Source organism: Anomaloglossus baeobatrachus, chromosome 1, assembly GCF_048569485.1.
Source record: "Anomaloglossus baeobatrachus isolate aAnoBae1 chromosome 1, aAnoBae1.hap1, whole genome shotgun sequence".
In the NCBI taxonomy this organism is placed as follows: Eukaryota; Metazoa; Chordata; class Amphibia; order Anura; family Aromobatidae; genus Anomaloglossus; species Anomaloglossus baeobatrachus.
In genome coordinates, this window is record NC_134353.1 from 728,955,243 (window position 1) to 728,971,540 (window position 16,298).

Consider the following 16,298-nt stretch of genomic DNA (forward strand, 5'->3'; position numbering starts at 1 on the left):
GGGCAGCTTCTGGCTGATATTGTTAGGCTGGGGTCTCTCCATAACGTGGAGCTCCCCATCCTGAGAATACCAGCCTTCAGCCGTGTGACTTTACCCTGGCTTGTATCAAAATGGGGGGAACCGCACGTCGTTATTTTTTAATTATTTTTTTTTTTTTTTACTGCACAGTATAGACCCGCCCACCGGCGGCTGTGATTGGTTGCAGTGAGACAGATGTCACTCAGCGTGGGGGCGTGTCTCACTGCAACCAATCATAGGCGCCGGTGGGCGGGGAAAGCAGGGAATACGAGATTGAATAATGAGCGGCCGGCTTTTTCAAAATAGTAAAAGCCGCCGGAGTTTATTGAACAGCTGTGCAGCGCCGCGCCGGTGATCGGGGGGAACGGTGAGTATGAGAGAGGGGGGAGACTGACTGACAGACTGTGAGAGAGGGACAGAAAGACAGAGAGACCGACCGACGGACTGAGGGAGATTGACCGACATAGACAGAAAAAGAAAGAATAGCCGACATCGCTACAAAAAAGCACAAAACGTACACGGAGCATACAGAGATGCATCCGTGTCACGTTATTGTGCACACATACCCATTGACTTTCATGGGGTCCGTGTGTGCGTGTTCCGTGCTGAAAACGGACATGCTTCCGTGCAAAGCGGAAACAAATACGGATCATGGACACGGACACACGGACCTTATGGAATCACGCACATGTGACCTCAATGATAGATTAAAATTGTTGCATGTTTGTCCGTGTCTCCGGTACATACGGAAATGGGACAAACATGCACGTGTTTAACGGATGTGTGTTTCAGGCCTGAGGAACATTTCTTTCTTAAACCTCTGTGTAGTATTAACAACTAAACTTGTTGACCATAGCTTACATGCTAAGATTTTTTGGTATTTTTTTTTTACTGAAAATCAATTAACAACTTCTGCACAAATATACCATCTATAAACATACTCTTAACACATATAAACTAAAAAATAACCGTCAAAAAGGATAGAATTTAAACAAAATGATATTATAAAGTACATCAGTTGTGGAAGTGATTGTTTAACACTTGCAAGTGAGCCAGATTACAAGCCACCTACCTTTTTCTTGTCACTCTATGCAGTTGATTAGATATATTCCTACTTTGAGGAATGTAAATATTTGTATATTATTCCTATGGGAAGTGAAGTAAGTAAAGCTGGATATGTATGGGTGCTTTGTAATGTTGTACAGAGCTATAACATGTTAATTTGTTGGAGACCTTAGACTATACACCTACTACATTGCATTAAAACACTCCAAGTTATGTTGGCATTAAAACATAAGAATTTCATGTTAAGAAATGTTTTGTTGTGCATTTTATTACCAAATCTGTTAAAAACTAGTTTAGTCAATGATTATTAGTGATAAAAATAATAGTTCTCCCAGTCTAATTATCATTAAATTAAAATTTATAGAAATAGAATATTATCACATTTTACAGTTTGGAAAGTGAGTGTGTAAACATTTTATTTAATGATTTTAATTGTTATTAGATAAAACCTAATTGCTAGAAAATACATTCAATCTTATTTCACTGAGCATAAAAGTTGCTGAATTAATTGTCTTTGGATTAATATTCTTTGATATAATATAATAGATGTTTTGCTGCATTATAAATAGTGACAGGAAATGGAAGAAAAATTAGAAAGAACATTAACAGATTAAATTTGTTTTTAAAACAGCTATTTTGAATTAAAACGCTGAGCCTGTAATGCTTCCCGCGTGGTACGTTTATTCAGCTCTGTATAACCTCTAAGTGGCAACACACAACAACACAAACAGATTATTGGTCCCTATTTGTTTGTCAGGTTACATATTAATCTAACCAAAAATGTAAATGGCGTTTACTAATTTTTGAAAATGTATATCAAAGTTATGGTGACATGATGATTATCTCGGTAATGTATACATGTAAATGACAATTTCTGACGTAGGCTTCCACAATGCCAACAGTTTCAAATTTACCAGGAATGTCCTTATGCCTGTAAATTTGAGTATGTCCCTGGCAGAAGGGGTGTAGATTATTTATCCACGCCAAAACTGGCCTTTCCCATCCAGCTTGACTAGGTTCTTATTTTACCAAAAGAGATGTTGGAATCCTTTAGCAAAGGTCAATGGGAAATTGACCAGATATCACCAATTCTCATCACCAAATTAGGATATGGAATTTGTAATCAATATGCCAAAAGGTTATGGCTGCAATACTTCATTCAAACAATAAATTAGCCAGTTACGTAAGGATGGGCAGCAGACAGAAGTGTGAAGAGTTAGCCATGTCCTTCTTGGTATATACAGCCAAGTTAGCATTTTTAAATACTAATAAAGACAAATTCAACTTGATAATCAGCCACTAAAATTAGGGAAAACCAAATAAATGAGCCAAAGCATAAGTGGGTGTACAATCGCAGTTTAAAGCGGACTTTACACGCTGCGACGTCGGTGGCGCGTCACAGGGTGATTGCTGCCGTAGCAAACAATATTGCTACGGCAGCATCACACACAATTACCTCTTCACCTACGTCGCTGTGGCCGCCGAACAATCTCTCCTTTAAGGGGGAGGTTCGTTCGGCATCACAGCGGCGTCACTAAGCGGCCTCCCAATAGAAGCAGAGGGGCGGAGAAAAGCGGGACATAAAATCCCGCCCATCTCCTTTATTCCTCATTGCCGGCGGCCACAAGTATGATGTTGTTCCTGCGGTGTCACACATAGCGTTGTGTGCTGCCACAGGAACGATAAACAACCTGCGTTCGAAACGAGGAACGATTTTTTAAAAATGAACAACGTGTTCACAACCTACGATGTGACACCTTTTTGCGATCGTTACTGATCACAAAAAGGTGTCAAACACAACGACATCGCTAACGAGGCCGGATGTGTGTCACCAACACCGTGACCCCGATGATATCTCGTTAGCGATATCGTTGTGTGTAAATGGGCCTTTCGAATAAGGTCCCAATGTGGCCATTTCATAAATAAAACACAAGAAAAAAACAAACAAAATGAGCATATAGTCTATAGTATATAAATAAGAAAATAGTAGTAGTACATGCAAATAACATTGAATACTTAGCACTATTTTTCAAAAAATGTAAAAGCCATCCCACTTACAAAATATATATTTACTGGGGTCCTTATCTATCACTTTCATACAAAAACATATACCCCAATTATAAAATGATACACTTTATTATTACAATTTAAAAATTCACCCATAGAAAATACAAAAAATACAATACAAAATTCCATTAAGGCCTCTGCCACACTCACGTGAAATTCACGCACGTGCCGATAGACACGTATTTCCCCTGCGTGCTGCGTGCAGGTAAGTACGTGTCTCTGGTACGTTCAGGCCACGTGTGTTCTACGTGTGCTATCTGCGATAGCACACGTAGAACCGGTAATTTACTTACTCACCTGGTCCTTCCTGCTGTCCTCGCTGCTGTCCGTGGTGCTGATCCTCGGTCTCCAGCCCTCCCGTCTCCCCGCTGCTGCTGCTGCCAGGCAGTGAAGTGAATATTAAATGAGAATAATGAGCGGCGGTCGGCAGCAAGTGGCAGCAGCGGCAGAGACAGAAGGGCTGGAGAAGGTGAGTTAATGTTTTGTTTTTTTTTCACTGACACGTGTGTTTTCTCCGGTGCGTGTCACACGGGACCGCATCTACACTACACCCATGTGGTATGGGTGCGGGCCGTGTGACACCCATGCTGCGGGAGAAAACACTGACATGTCAGCGCTTTGAAAAACGCACACACGTACAAACGCACACGGACACACGTTCCGTGTGGTTTTACGTGTGTGTGCCTGCTACAATAGGGTAGCATTGCTTAATGTGTCTCCATGCCATCGGTACGTGTAAAAAATGACAAACACGTGCCGGCGGCACGGATGTGTGTCGCAGGCCTAAGACTGAGAACACCATTATTTTGTATAATGCTATATGGGACTAACCCTGAATTAACCTCTATTATTCTAATCCTGCCCAGCCAGCGGAGGAGCACCTTCAATGGGCACCCCTGCTCCATGAAGGCTATCCCTATTAAATACCTTTCCTCATCCTATAACCAATCAACAAATTTGTATAAAGTTGATAAACAAGGATATTATATTGCAGGAGAGGAAGAACAGCAAAAATGGAAGGAACATAGAAGACAAATAGAGATCAAATAGTGTCCTAAGAGCAACATATATAAGACAACATGCACTTCACAATATATACATCAAAGGGACAACCACATAGTAAATATCCTTCTTCCAATACCGTCCCCTTTGTAGATTTAATATTGTAACAAGGTGCACCATGTCAGCATGGTCCTATCCTATCTCGGTTATTAATGTCAGCATGTCATTTGGAAAACCAATGCAGAAATGTTTATTTTTATGTAGAGGAAATCAAGAGATTAAAGAAATAATATAATAAAGAAAATAAAATGGATATCCCTTTAAAAGTGTCGGACACATCAATGTAGATCAGGGGCAGTGGCAGAGAGTCAGTGCTGGAGTGGAACTGGGTACTTACAGTTGTCTTTGTTATTGTTGTGTACAGGAAACCAAGCAGTACAATTATTAAGGCAGATAACCCCTTCAAATATCTATCACAGTCATTCTTCAGCCACAATCTGCAAGAATAACAAAGAAATCTATTCAAAAGCTTATGTCATATTTCTACACAGATTCCTGAGATAAATGTCACAGTGTGGAGTTCGTCAACCATTTAGTTTAGACCTCCCCACGCATTTGTGTTGGCATGGACACATAATACAATACATAACTCCTTTTGTGCTCCATGTTATATATTCCTTGATTTTAAAATTCATACTCCCTTCATTGTTATTCCTAGAAATGCTCATTCCTGAATTTCTGCTGGTGTAATTCAGACTAAAAAGTATTTTTTGTCCCTGTGAAGTACAGTTTTGCATAAGTGTGGTAAAGCCTCTAAAGTGTTCTGCTTTCTGAATGTCATATGTGAAACAATATCCCACTTACCACCTATACAATACTAGCGTACTGCTTTGTGGGAAATAATAAATTGATACATTGGAAGCTGTTCTGTTTTCTGAGACTGCCAACATATGAACAGCATTCAATTCTTATGGGAGCACTTCAAATTATTTCTTTCTTCTTACGTGAAATTTATTTTTTGTTCTCACAACTTAGAATGTTCTTTCTTTTCCAACCTGAAAAACAACATAATCTTTGAGTACTGTACCGGTAGGGCCAGACTGAGACTAAAGTAGACAAGGAACACATTCCGAGTTTGAGTTATTCCCCTATTACACCTTTGACCTACTTTAAAGATCTTTCAGTGTGTAAGATGCGAAAAACTCAAAGAATGAAAAAAAAACCAACAACATTATATGAAGTAGTGGTTAATGTTGTCCTGCTGGAAGTGAAAACATGACAACAAACCATTGACGGTCACGGTGCTTCATAAGTAATGCAAAGTGTTAGGTCTGTGACTGAGGTTTGAGCACTTGTCTTAAAAAAGCCTATACTACACTGCCAGCTCTACATACTGTGTGATGAACTTATTCAACCTATAAAATGCATACTGTATTTGTGTATCTAAAACATAAACATCTAAAAAGTGATATAAAATATATTTTTTTATTATTTGTTGCTTTTATTAGATGACATAAAACATAATTTTGTTCCTGAAATCATGTATAAAAAGTCTCCTGATATTACTGTTATATACTTGTTATGGTTCCCCTTGGTGTTCTTTTTTAAAGGGGATCTGTAACCAGGTTTTTGTCCCGTAATCTGAGAGCAGCATTATGTAGGAATAGAGACCCTGATTCTAACAATGTATCACTTGTCTGGCTGATTAGTGTAGTTTTGATAAAATCGCTGTTTAATTAGCACTAGATTATCATTAGAGGACTTCTTGGCCTGCTGCCAGATAGTCCAGCATATTGATGAGCTCTGTATAATCCCACCCCATCAGTGATTGTCAAGTTTCTGTGTATACTGTATATAGTCAAAAAGCTGCCAATCACATGTGTGCGCAGGTTATAGCACTCCACATTAAAATAACTGTTAGATCTGCAGCAGAAGGTGATTCCATGTGAGTGTACAGAGGCAGTGGACACCATTTACTGGCAACACTTCAGCTATCACAAGGGGTCCAGTACATAACAGCAAGCTGCTTATATAGGGCGGCTTTAGGAATCTAGGGAAAGCTCAAGTAACTAGTGAATGTCAGCTTAATGGGACCTTAGCTAAGTTTTCTGCATTGCTAAAGTTGTGTTGAGGAGCATCAGGTCATAGGTGGACATGTCAGAAATAGGTGCATCTGAGTTGACATCGTGGTGTACCTGGACTAGCAGCCTGACTCTGTGAGGTGGAAAACAATATAAGGATAACTGGAAGATTGTGCATCTGTCACCTTACATGCAATTGATGGAATTATACCTTGTTTGCCACTCTTGGACATAATACATAGCTAGAGGATACTATATGTACTAACATCTCTACACCATATTATATTGATTTATTTTGTTTGTAAACGACCCCTGAAGAACCTTCCAGCGGAGGGAGAAACGCGTTGGGCCGATTGGGGTTTGTAGGTTGTCAATAAAGCAGCCTCTATTTCGTATGGTGCAAATAAACATCTGCGGATTATACCCCATAGTAATATTAGGGATAAAGTATTATGATGCCCTTAGGGACCATGACCTTAGGACTCTTTACTATCGGACAGACTAGGGGTTAATCTCCATTGCTTGACCTATATTGTGAATCTTAGAGGTCCCCCGTATCAGCTTCCTACAAGCACCTATAACTAATGACTGGTGATGTTATATAAACCCTGAATGATTGGATCTTTGTGAGAGGGAAATATAATATCCTTAATTATTAAGAAGGGGGACACACATTTTTCTATTGTGTTGTCTGGTATGTTTACTACTATGTAAATTTCCATATAATTGTGAAATTGTTTTGTATTTTTGTCACTTTTGTAATAAATTTGTATTTAAAAATTTGGGAGGTTTTGTGTATGTTATGGTTCTCCTAGTAATTATTTAACTGTGAGAGGATTGTAAAGGCTAGTCATTTGATGCTAAAGCAGCTTTGGTCAACCAGAGCCTGCACAGATGCTGTACATCATGTTTTCTCAATAGACCATGTACATTATAAGCAGTTTGGCTGCTATATATGGTGTCAGCTACTGATGTAGGGATGTCAGATGCAGCATCTATTTTTGTGTATAGTGGTCCTTCTTGCCCTCGTCCTGACGTTCAGGTGCTAAGTGTAAGATGACGGATCAGAATGACATTGGCGAAATTTTGAAGCTAGGACAACACTTTGAAATCTTTGTTATATTCCTCACAATATTTCTGAGGAATTTAACATTACACACTTTTCCACATTGTAATGCCCACATCCATTAGGTGTGCTTAGTATTACAATGTTTTGGTAGATAATGCATGACAATGTAATGATGAAGGACATGACCCAAAGTTTCTCATCGGCATAATACCTGGAGCATTACCCAGGCTGATCTGGCTAGCCTTTTTCCCACTTCATTGGAAAAGAGATAGATATACAGCTCTGACAAAAATTAAAAGACCACTGTAAAAGTTTCAGTTTTTCTGATTTTTCTCTTTATAGGTATATTTTTGTGTAAAATGTAAATTGTTCTTTTATTCTATAAACTACTGACAACCTGTCTCCGAATTTTCAAGCAATACATTTTCTATTTATTTTCTGAAAATGAGAAATGGTTAAAATAACAAAACAAAATGAGGTTTTCAATGGGGTTCAGGTCCGGAGATTGAGCTGGCCATGACAAGGTTTTGATGTGGTGGTCCTTCATCCACACATTGATTGACCTAGCTGTTTGGTATGGTGCATTGTCCTTTTCAGCCTTGTCCAACACCTGGTCATCTAATAGTTAGATGGAGACCTGGAGTCGCGTACAAGCTACCGAGTCTTGCACCCACTGTAAAAATTTGGTGGAGGATTGGTGATGATCTCGGAATGCTTCAGCAAGGCTGGAATTGGGCAGATTCAACTTTGCAAAGGACATATGAATCAAGCCACATTCAAGGTTATCCTGGAAAACAGTTGCTTCCTTCTGTCCAGGCAATGTTCCCTAACTCTGAGAACTGTTTTTCCAGCAAGAATATGCAACATGCCACACACCTAGATCAATCAGTGTGTGGATGAAGGACCACCACATCAAAACCCTGGCATGGTCAGCCCAATCTCCAGACATAAACCCCATTGAAAAACTCTGGAATGTAATCAAGAGGAAGATGCGTAGTCACAATCCATCAAGCAAAGAAGAATTGCTTAAATTATTGCACTAGGAGTGGCATAAGGTAACCCAAAAGCAGTGTGAAAGACTGGTGGAAAGAATGCCAAGACGCATGAAAGCTGTGATTAAAAATCATGGTTATTCCACAAAATATTGATTTCTGAACTCTTCCTGAGTTAAAACATTAGTATTGTTGTTTCTAAATGATTATGAACTTGTTTTCCTGGCATTATTTGAGGTCTGAAAACAATGCATTTTTTTGTTATTTTGACCATTTCTCATTTTCAGAAAATAAATAGAAAAATGTATTACTTGGAAATTCAGAGACATGTTGTCAGTAGTTTATAGAATAAAAGAACAATTTATATTTTACTCAAAAATATACCTATAAAGAGAAAAATCTGAAAAACTGAAAATGTTGCAGTGGTCTCTTAATTTTTCCCAGAGCTGTATATTTAGCTGTGCCCTGATATAAATGAAAATTCTTCTTCCACTTCCGGTCCTTTTTGTCAGTGTGCTGGATATGTTTTTCATTAATTTTTGGCTTGTGTGTCCATTGTAAATATTAGTGTGAGAACTGTTTTTTCTTTCTCAAAAGAAAAGAAAAATGATGCTTCAAGCTTCACATTGGAAGGTAAAAAGAGATAGCACTCGGATGACACACAAATGGCATTTGAGTGCTCTCCGTTTTTTTTTACAAGTCCTGTCATTTGAATTGGCAAGTTTTATTCCCAAGTTGAATAAAAAATAAACAAGGATTGTAAAGAAAAGTGCAGACAAAAAGAATATAATTAGTACATGTAAAGCTGGGTTTACACACTGCAACATCGCAAAGGACATCGCTGTAACGTCACCGGTTTTGTGACGTTATAGCGACCTCACCAAGTCTCTGTTGAGTCGCTGGTGAGCTGTCAAACAGGCAGACCTGGCCAACGACGCAACAGCGATCCGGACCTGCAGAACGACCTAGCTGGTTGTTCGGGACGTTGTAAAGCAGCTTTTTGAAAGGGAAGTCGCTGTAAAGTCCCCTTTACACACTGAAACTTTCTAGCGATGCATGCTGCACAGCGGGAAACAAAGGACCTAGGAATGGTCCTGAACGATTTGTAACAACTTCACAGCAGGGGCCAGGTCGCTGATAGGTTTCACACACTGCAATGTCGCTGGGGAGGTCGCTATTATGTCACAAAACCGGTGACGTTACAGCGATGTCGTTTGCGATGTTGCAGTGTGTAAAGCCACCTTAAGACGAAAACAGATGCCTGAGGGGGGTCTTAATCTGATGCTTCATAATCCAGAACTCTACAACCTGATGTAGCAGGGCTCCAGTGCAAAATCTTTAACAGATCCTTCGGACACTAAGTCCAAAATGCAATTACTACCTTTGTACCCCATGTAGCTGTGTCCTTCAATTTAAATCTTTCTTATGATTTGAAGATAGTTCTGAGTGGATCATGACACTCTCACTCAGTGGTGCCCTAGTAGGGTCCTACCTCTTAGGGTGCACTCCCATGAGCCGTATGATTCGCATGAGTATCGGATCACATCACCCGACATCGCCACACACTTTCCGGACAGGAGCGTCTCAGCTGAATAGAAATACATGCAGCTGACCCGATCCTGTCAGGAGAGTGCGGTTGTACTGGGTGATGGGATCCGATACTTGTGCGAGTCATATTGCTCGTGTGAGCGCACTCTTATAGTAGCTCTAAAGAACTAGCCACCACCGCAGTCATTGCACTTACCATTAGCACATCACTATTATACACATCTTTCCTGCACAAAGTCTGTATATACAGTTAGGTCCAGAAATATTTGGACAGTGACACAATTTTCGCGAGTTGGGCTCTGCATGCCACCACATTGGATTTGAAATGAACCCTTTACAACAGAATTCAAGTGCAGATTGTAACGTTTAATTTGAAGGTTTGAACAAAAATATCTGATAGAAATTGTAGGAATTGTACACATTTCTTTACAAACACTCCACATTTTAGGAGGTCAAAAGTAATTGGACAAATAAACCAAACCTAAAAAAAAATTTTTTATTTTCAATATTTTGTTGCGAATCCTTTGGAGGCAATAACTGCCTTAAGTCTGGAACCCATAGACATCACCAAACGCTGGGTTTCCTCCTTCTTAATGCTTTTCCAGGCCTTTACAGTGGCAGCCTTCAGGTCTTGCTTGTTTGTGGGTCTTTCCGTCTTAAGTCTGGATTTGAGCAAGTGAAATGCATGCTCAATTGGGTTAAGATCTGGTGATTGACTTGGCCATTGCAGAATGTTCCACTTTTTTGCACTCATGAACTCCTGGGTAGCTTTGGCTGTATGCTTGGGGTCATTGTCCATCTGTACTATGAAGCGCCGTCCGATCAACTTTGCTGCATTTGGCTGAATCTGGGCTGAAAGTATATCCCGGTACACTTCAGAATTCATCCGGCTACTCTTGTCTGCTGTTATGTCATCAATAAACACAAGTGACCCAGTGCCATTGAAAGCCATGCATGCCCATGCCATCACGTTGCCTCCACCATGTTTTACAGAGGATGTGGTGTGCCTTGGATCATGTGCCGTTCCCTTTCTTCTCCAAACTTTTTTCTTCCCATCATTCTGGTACAGGTTGATCTTGGTCTCATCTGTCCATAGAATACTTTTCCAGAACTGAGCTGGCTTCATGAGGTGTTTTTCAGCAAATTTAACTCTGGCCTGTCTATTTTTGGAATTGATGAATGGTTTGCATCTAGATGTGAACCCTTTGTATTTACTTTCATGGAGTCTTCTCTTTACTGTTGACTTAGAGACAGATACACCTACTTCACTGAGAGTCTTCTGGACTTTAGTTGATGTTGTGAACGGGTTCTTCTTCACCAAAGAAAGTATGCGGCGATCATCCACCTCTGTTGTCATCCGTGGACGCCCAGGCGTTTTTGAGTTCCCAAGCTCACCAGTCAATGCCTTTTTTCTCAGAATGTACCCGACTGTTGATTTTGCTACTCCAAGCATGTCTGCTATCTCTGTGATGGATTTTTTCTTTTTTTTCAGCCTCAGGATGTTCTGCTTCACCTCAATTGAGAGTTCCTTAGACCGCATGTTGTCTGGTCACAGCAACAGCTTCCAAATGCAAAACCATACACCTGTAATCAACCCCAGACCTTTTAACTACTTCATTGATTACAGGTTAACGAGGGAGACGCCTTCAGAGTTAATTGCAGCCCTTAGAGTCCCTTGTCCAATTACTTTTGGTCCCTTGAAAAAGAGGAGGCTATGCATTACAGAGCTATGATTCCTAAACCCTTTCTCCGATTTGGATGTGAAAACGCTCATATTGCAGCTGGGAGTGTGCACTTTCAGCCCATATTATATATATAATTGTATTTCTGAACATGTTTTTGTAAACAGCTAAAATAACAAAACTTGTGTCACTGTCCAAATATTTCTGGACCTAACTGTATATATGAAGATCTAAGTTATTGATCAAAATGTTATATATTGGATTGCAAACAACCACCTATATGTCATTACCAGGTGCCTAGTTCTTCATGATTTCAAGAGAATCTGAAATGTACAAAACTAAAAATACAAAACTGTGCAGAGATTGCTATGTTTATTAGGGTATTATTTTGCGTTTACGACTGTTTGATAAGGAATCTTTCTAATCTGACACTACTTGTGTATTTCTGTGTTACAGAGCTAAAGTCACTGAAGGTGTTAATTTATTCAGCATCAGGGGAATTTCACTCTTATGGGACGTGAAGGAGAACATGGATTTTCCAGGAAAATTGTCACCGGTTATCATTGACTGTCAAAGGAAATATTCTACGGCAGAAACAAGGTAACACATTTCTAAAATGCGCAAAGTATTAGTTAACTTTTACCACTGAATTACACGAGTAATTTAAATCAAACAAAATGACATTTATGGTATTGACTATTCTTGAAATGTGATGGCCTCACCATGGCTTTCATGTATGTCAGGTATTTCATGTTGTTTTCTGCAGTAGAAAATTACAATTAGAGCCTACTTTGCTGCTAGGAGACATATATCCCTATTTGTTATTTGCCATGAATAACCTCCATTCAGCTCCCTGTACATAATGCATTCCTGTTATCAGCAGTGAAGTGTTTTATGTTTTTTTTAATACTATAGTATGTGATACCTTTTCTGTGGAGTTATTTATTAGGAATATGTAGTAAACAATGAGAATGTCTACAGGGTTTTTTGTGTCTTATTTATGTGTTTTGTTGTTAAGGCTACTTTACACGCAACAACATCGCTAACGAGATATCATTGGGGTCACAGAATTCATGACGCACATCCGGCCTCGAGAGCGATGACGTTGCGTGTGACACCAACGAGCGACCGCTAATGATCAGCAATACTCACCAAATCGTTGATCGTTGACACGTTGCTCATTTTCCAATTATCGTTGCTCGTGCTGGACGCAGGTTGTTCGTCGTTCCTGAGGCAGCACACATCACTATGTGTGACGCCCCGGGAACGACGAACAACAGCGTTCCTGCATCCTCCGGCAACAAGGTGGGAGTGACATGAATGCGGCAGCTCTCTGCCCCTCCACTTCTATTGGTGGCCCGCTGATTGACATTGCTGTCATGTCGCATGAACCGCCCCCTTAAAAAAGAGGTTGTTTGCCGCCCACAGTGACGTTGCTAGGAAGGTAAGTCCGTTTGACGCGTCCTAGCGATATTGTTCGCCATGGGAAGTGATTTGCCTGTGACGCACAAACGACGGGGGCGGGTGCGATCATTAGCGACATCGCTAGCGATGTCGCATTGTGTAACGTGGCCTTTAGTGATTTTATCACAATTCTCTGCAGAAATACAAAAGCTCCTATCTAGAATGTCAAAAATCCAAATCCCTAGTTTATATTTCTTTTAAAATATGGACAAAATATTGGATATAAAGGAGACCTAAACATTCTGACATTTATTGTTTTTCCACACTATTGCAAAGTATTTGCATTTTAAGTAGTAAACACTGTTATTCTTTCCAGGCATGTATGATTATATTGTTACCAATTCCTTGTATTAATGCATGTGTCTACAAACATTCCGCCAGAGTATGTTTCATAAAGTGCTGTGGAATATGTTGACACTATATAAATAAATAAAATATATTATTATAATTAATATTATGATGACTCATGATGACATGCCATTAGCAGAGCAATTGAGCTCAGTGATTGGCTTCAGTAGTGATGTGTCCTGTCAATGTGAACTCACCACTGCAGCCAACTCACAGAGCCATGAACAAAGGCAGAGAGCCAATGCTAGACCTGGGGTGGGTGACTAATATATGATTTGTTATATTACATGAATGCAATTATTTACAGATCATTTTTTTTAAAAGTGGAAATTCACTTTAATGAGCTATCATAGCAGAGTATTATTAAATTGTTATTCCAGGGAGATAAAAAAATATTCTAGTGGCCTTGCCATCGTAAACTATAAATACTACATCCATAGTGTTTTTTTTCATCCCCACACTGCAATTCAGTGTGACAATGGAGCTGTTCCTTGGTGCTCCCCCTCCTTTCTGGTACTTTGCATTACACATATTATGTCATGTGCATTATTAAATAAATTCTGTAATTGTGTGTTTATCCATGGAACTAGTCTGATTGTGGAGTCAGGAAGGATTTTTTTTTTTATCTCCCCAGAGTAGCCCTTTAAATACATCCCTGGCTTCTTTGTCACAGTGCAAGCAAACATTATTCACAATGTAGATTTGTACATTATAGTACACGGTGGTGATGTTATAACAGCCTTATAGCACCAGCAATATCTCATCTTAGAGGAATTAGACATTACCTGCCATTTTCTAGAGTAGAAATGATTCTTAAGGTACTGTCACACTAAGCGACGCTCCAGCGATCCCACCAGCAACCTGACCTGGCAGGGATCGCTAGAGCGTCGCTACACGGGTTGCTGGTGAGCTGTCACACAGGCAGATCTCACCAGCAACCAGTGACCAGCCCCCAGCCAGCAGCGACGCGTGGAAGCATGCTGCACTTGGTAACTAAGTTAAATATCGGGTAACCAACCCGATATTTACCTTGGTTACCAGCGCACACCGCTTAGCGCTGACTCCCTGCACACCTAGCCACAGTACACATTGGGTTAATTACCCGATGTGTACTCCGGCTACGTGTGCAGAGAGCAGGGAGAAAGCACTTGCAGCGTGAGAGCGGCGGACGCTGGTAACGAAGGTAAATATCGGGTAACCAAGGTAAGGGCTTCTTGGTTACCCGATGTTTACCGTGGTTACCAGCGTCCGCAGAAGCCGGCTCCCTGCTGCCTGCACATTCAGTTGTTGCTCTCTCGCTGTCACAAACAGCGATGTGCGCTTCACAGCGGGAGAGCAACAACTAAAAAATGGTCCAGAACATTCAGCAACAACCAGCGACCTCACAGCAGGGGCCGGGTTGTTGCTGGATGTCACACACAGCGACATCACTAGCAACATCGCTGCTACGTCACAAAAGTCGTGCCTCAGCAGCGATGTTGCTAGCGATGTTGCTTAGTGTGACGTGGCCTTTACTCTCTAAATAGATCTGCTAGCTACCTGTGAGCCCTGACCACTCCGCTCCTATTTCCCTATGCATTTGAATTTGAAGATAGATCACAAGCACACCGACTTAGACAAGTAGAAATGACCTATACTAGGCTGCCAAGGGCCATCCAGTAAAATTAATTTTAATTTTACATCGTCATATAAATATTACTTGACCCTTAATCATAAACACCTGGCTGATATATTCTCCATATATTTGAACTGAAAGATGATTGCATTTGCATGCAGCCATATCACAACTGAAATATATGGAAAATGTAGAGGGTGGGAATTGGTAAGCCTCAATTCACCCATTAGGTGAGCATTGCAAAGAAAGAAATTAGACATATACACCTTTTCAGTATTATTCTATTCTACTCCTATTTTCTTATTGCTTACTGTTTCTGTGCTGGGAGCCCTTTAAGGAGGCTTATGCCAGGTCCTTGCCTTACATAGGTGCTCTCTAGAGATGGGGGAATTCTAAAACATTGGAGCCGAATAATTTAATAATAATCCAGCAGTGGGTTCCACTTTCGCTCAGAGCAGCAGGATCAGCTTTTACTGAGGGCAGGTTGGCCCCGAACTTCTGGATGTAGCAAAGCTAGGATCATCGTGGGACATCGTGAGGATTACGTCGGACCTGCGGGGGTGTTTTTTGGTTATTAAATTGGTGAAAGAGGTTGTAATTTTTTTTATTTAAAATAAAGAAGTTTTATGTGTTTCTGTCTTTTTTTTTTGTTTCTTTTTACTTATAGGGTTGGTAATGGGGGGTCACGTAGACACGTCTCCATTACCAACCCAGGGCTTGATGGTAGATGTGATTTTTTGACAAATTAGAGCTGTCATTAACACCCTTATATTACCACAACTGCCACCGCAGTAGGGCAATCAGGATAAAGCGAGTAAAGAGCTGGAACTGTCACATCGAATGGATGTGACAATTCCAGGGCAGCTGCGAGCTGCTATTTTTAAGCTGGGGAGGGCCCAATAACAATGGGCCTCTCAAGGCTGAAAATATCAGCCCCAGCTGTCTGCTTTACTTTGGCTGTGTATTAAAATTGTGGGAACCACACAACCTTTTTTAAATTATTTATTTTTATAATTTAAAAAAGCCGCATCGACTCCCTAATAGTTTAATACACAGTAAAGATAACGCAAAGATTGCTATGGTATTACTGTCATTGGCAGACAATCCCCGCATGTTTAGTGGCTGAAAACCAGGTGCCAAACATGCAGGGAGGAGACTCAAAACTCACGATGCTAGAATCAAAATGCTAGTCAAGTAACGGATATCAGGAATACCTTAATTTTCATACAAGTAACAAATAGTGTCTAGTATATTTGCTCATCACTAGTGCCTACATAGTGGCAGTCCACAGGTAGTATCAGACCTGATATGGCAGCAAGCTTCAGCATAATCTTATCATATATGTTG

General features: G+C 40.3%; 1 protein-coding gene across 1 annotated transcript in view; it reads left to right on the plus strand.

The window, feature by feature from the left end:
- Nucleotides 1-16,298, plus strand: part of LOC142250231 (transmembrane protein 132D-like) — a 1,501,062-nt gene that overhangs the window by 786,927 nt on the left and 697,837 nt on the right. Inside the window, exon 3 of the mRNA XM_075322366.1 lies at nt 11,981-12,124. Within this exon, the coding sequence (XP_075178481.1) occupies nt 11,981-12,124 (144 nt within the window). The remainder of the gene's footprint in view (nt 1-11,980; nt 12,125-16,298) is intronic.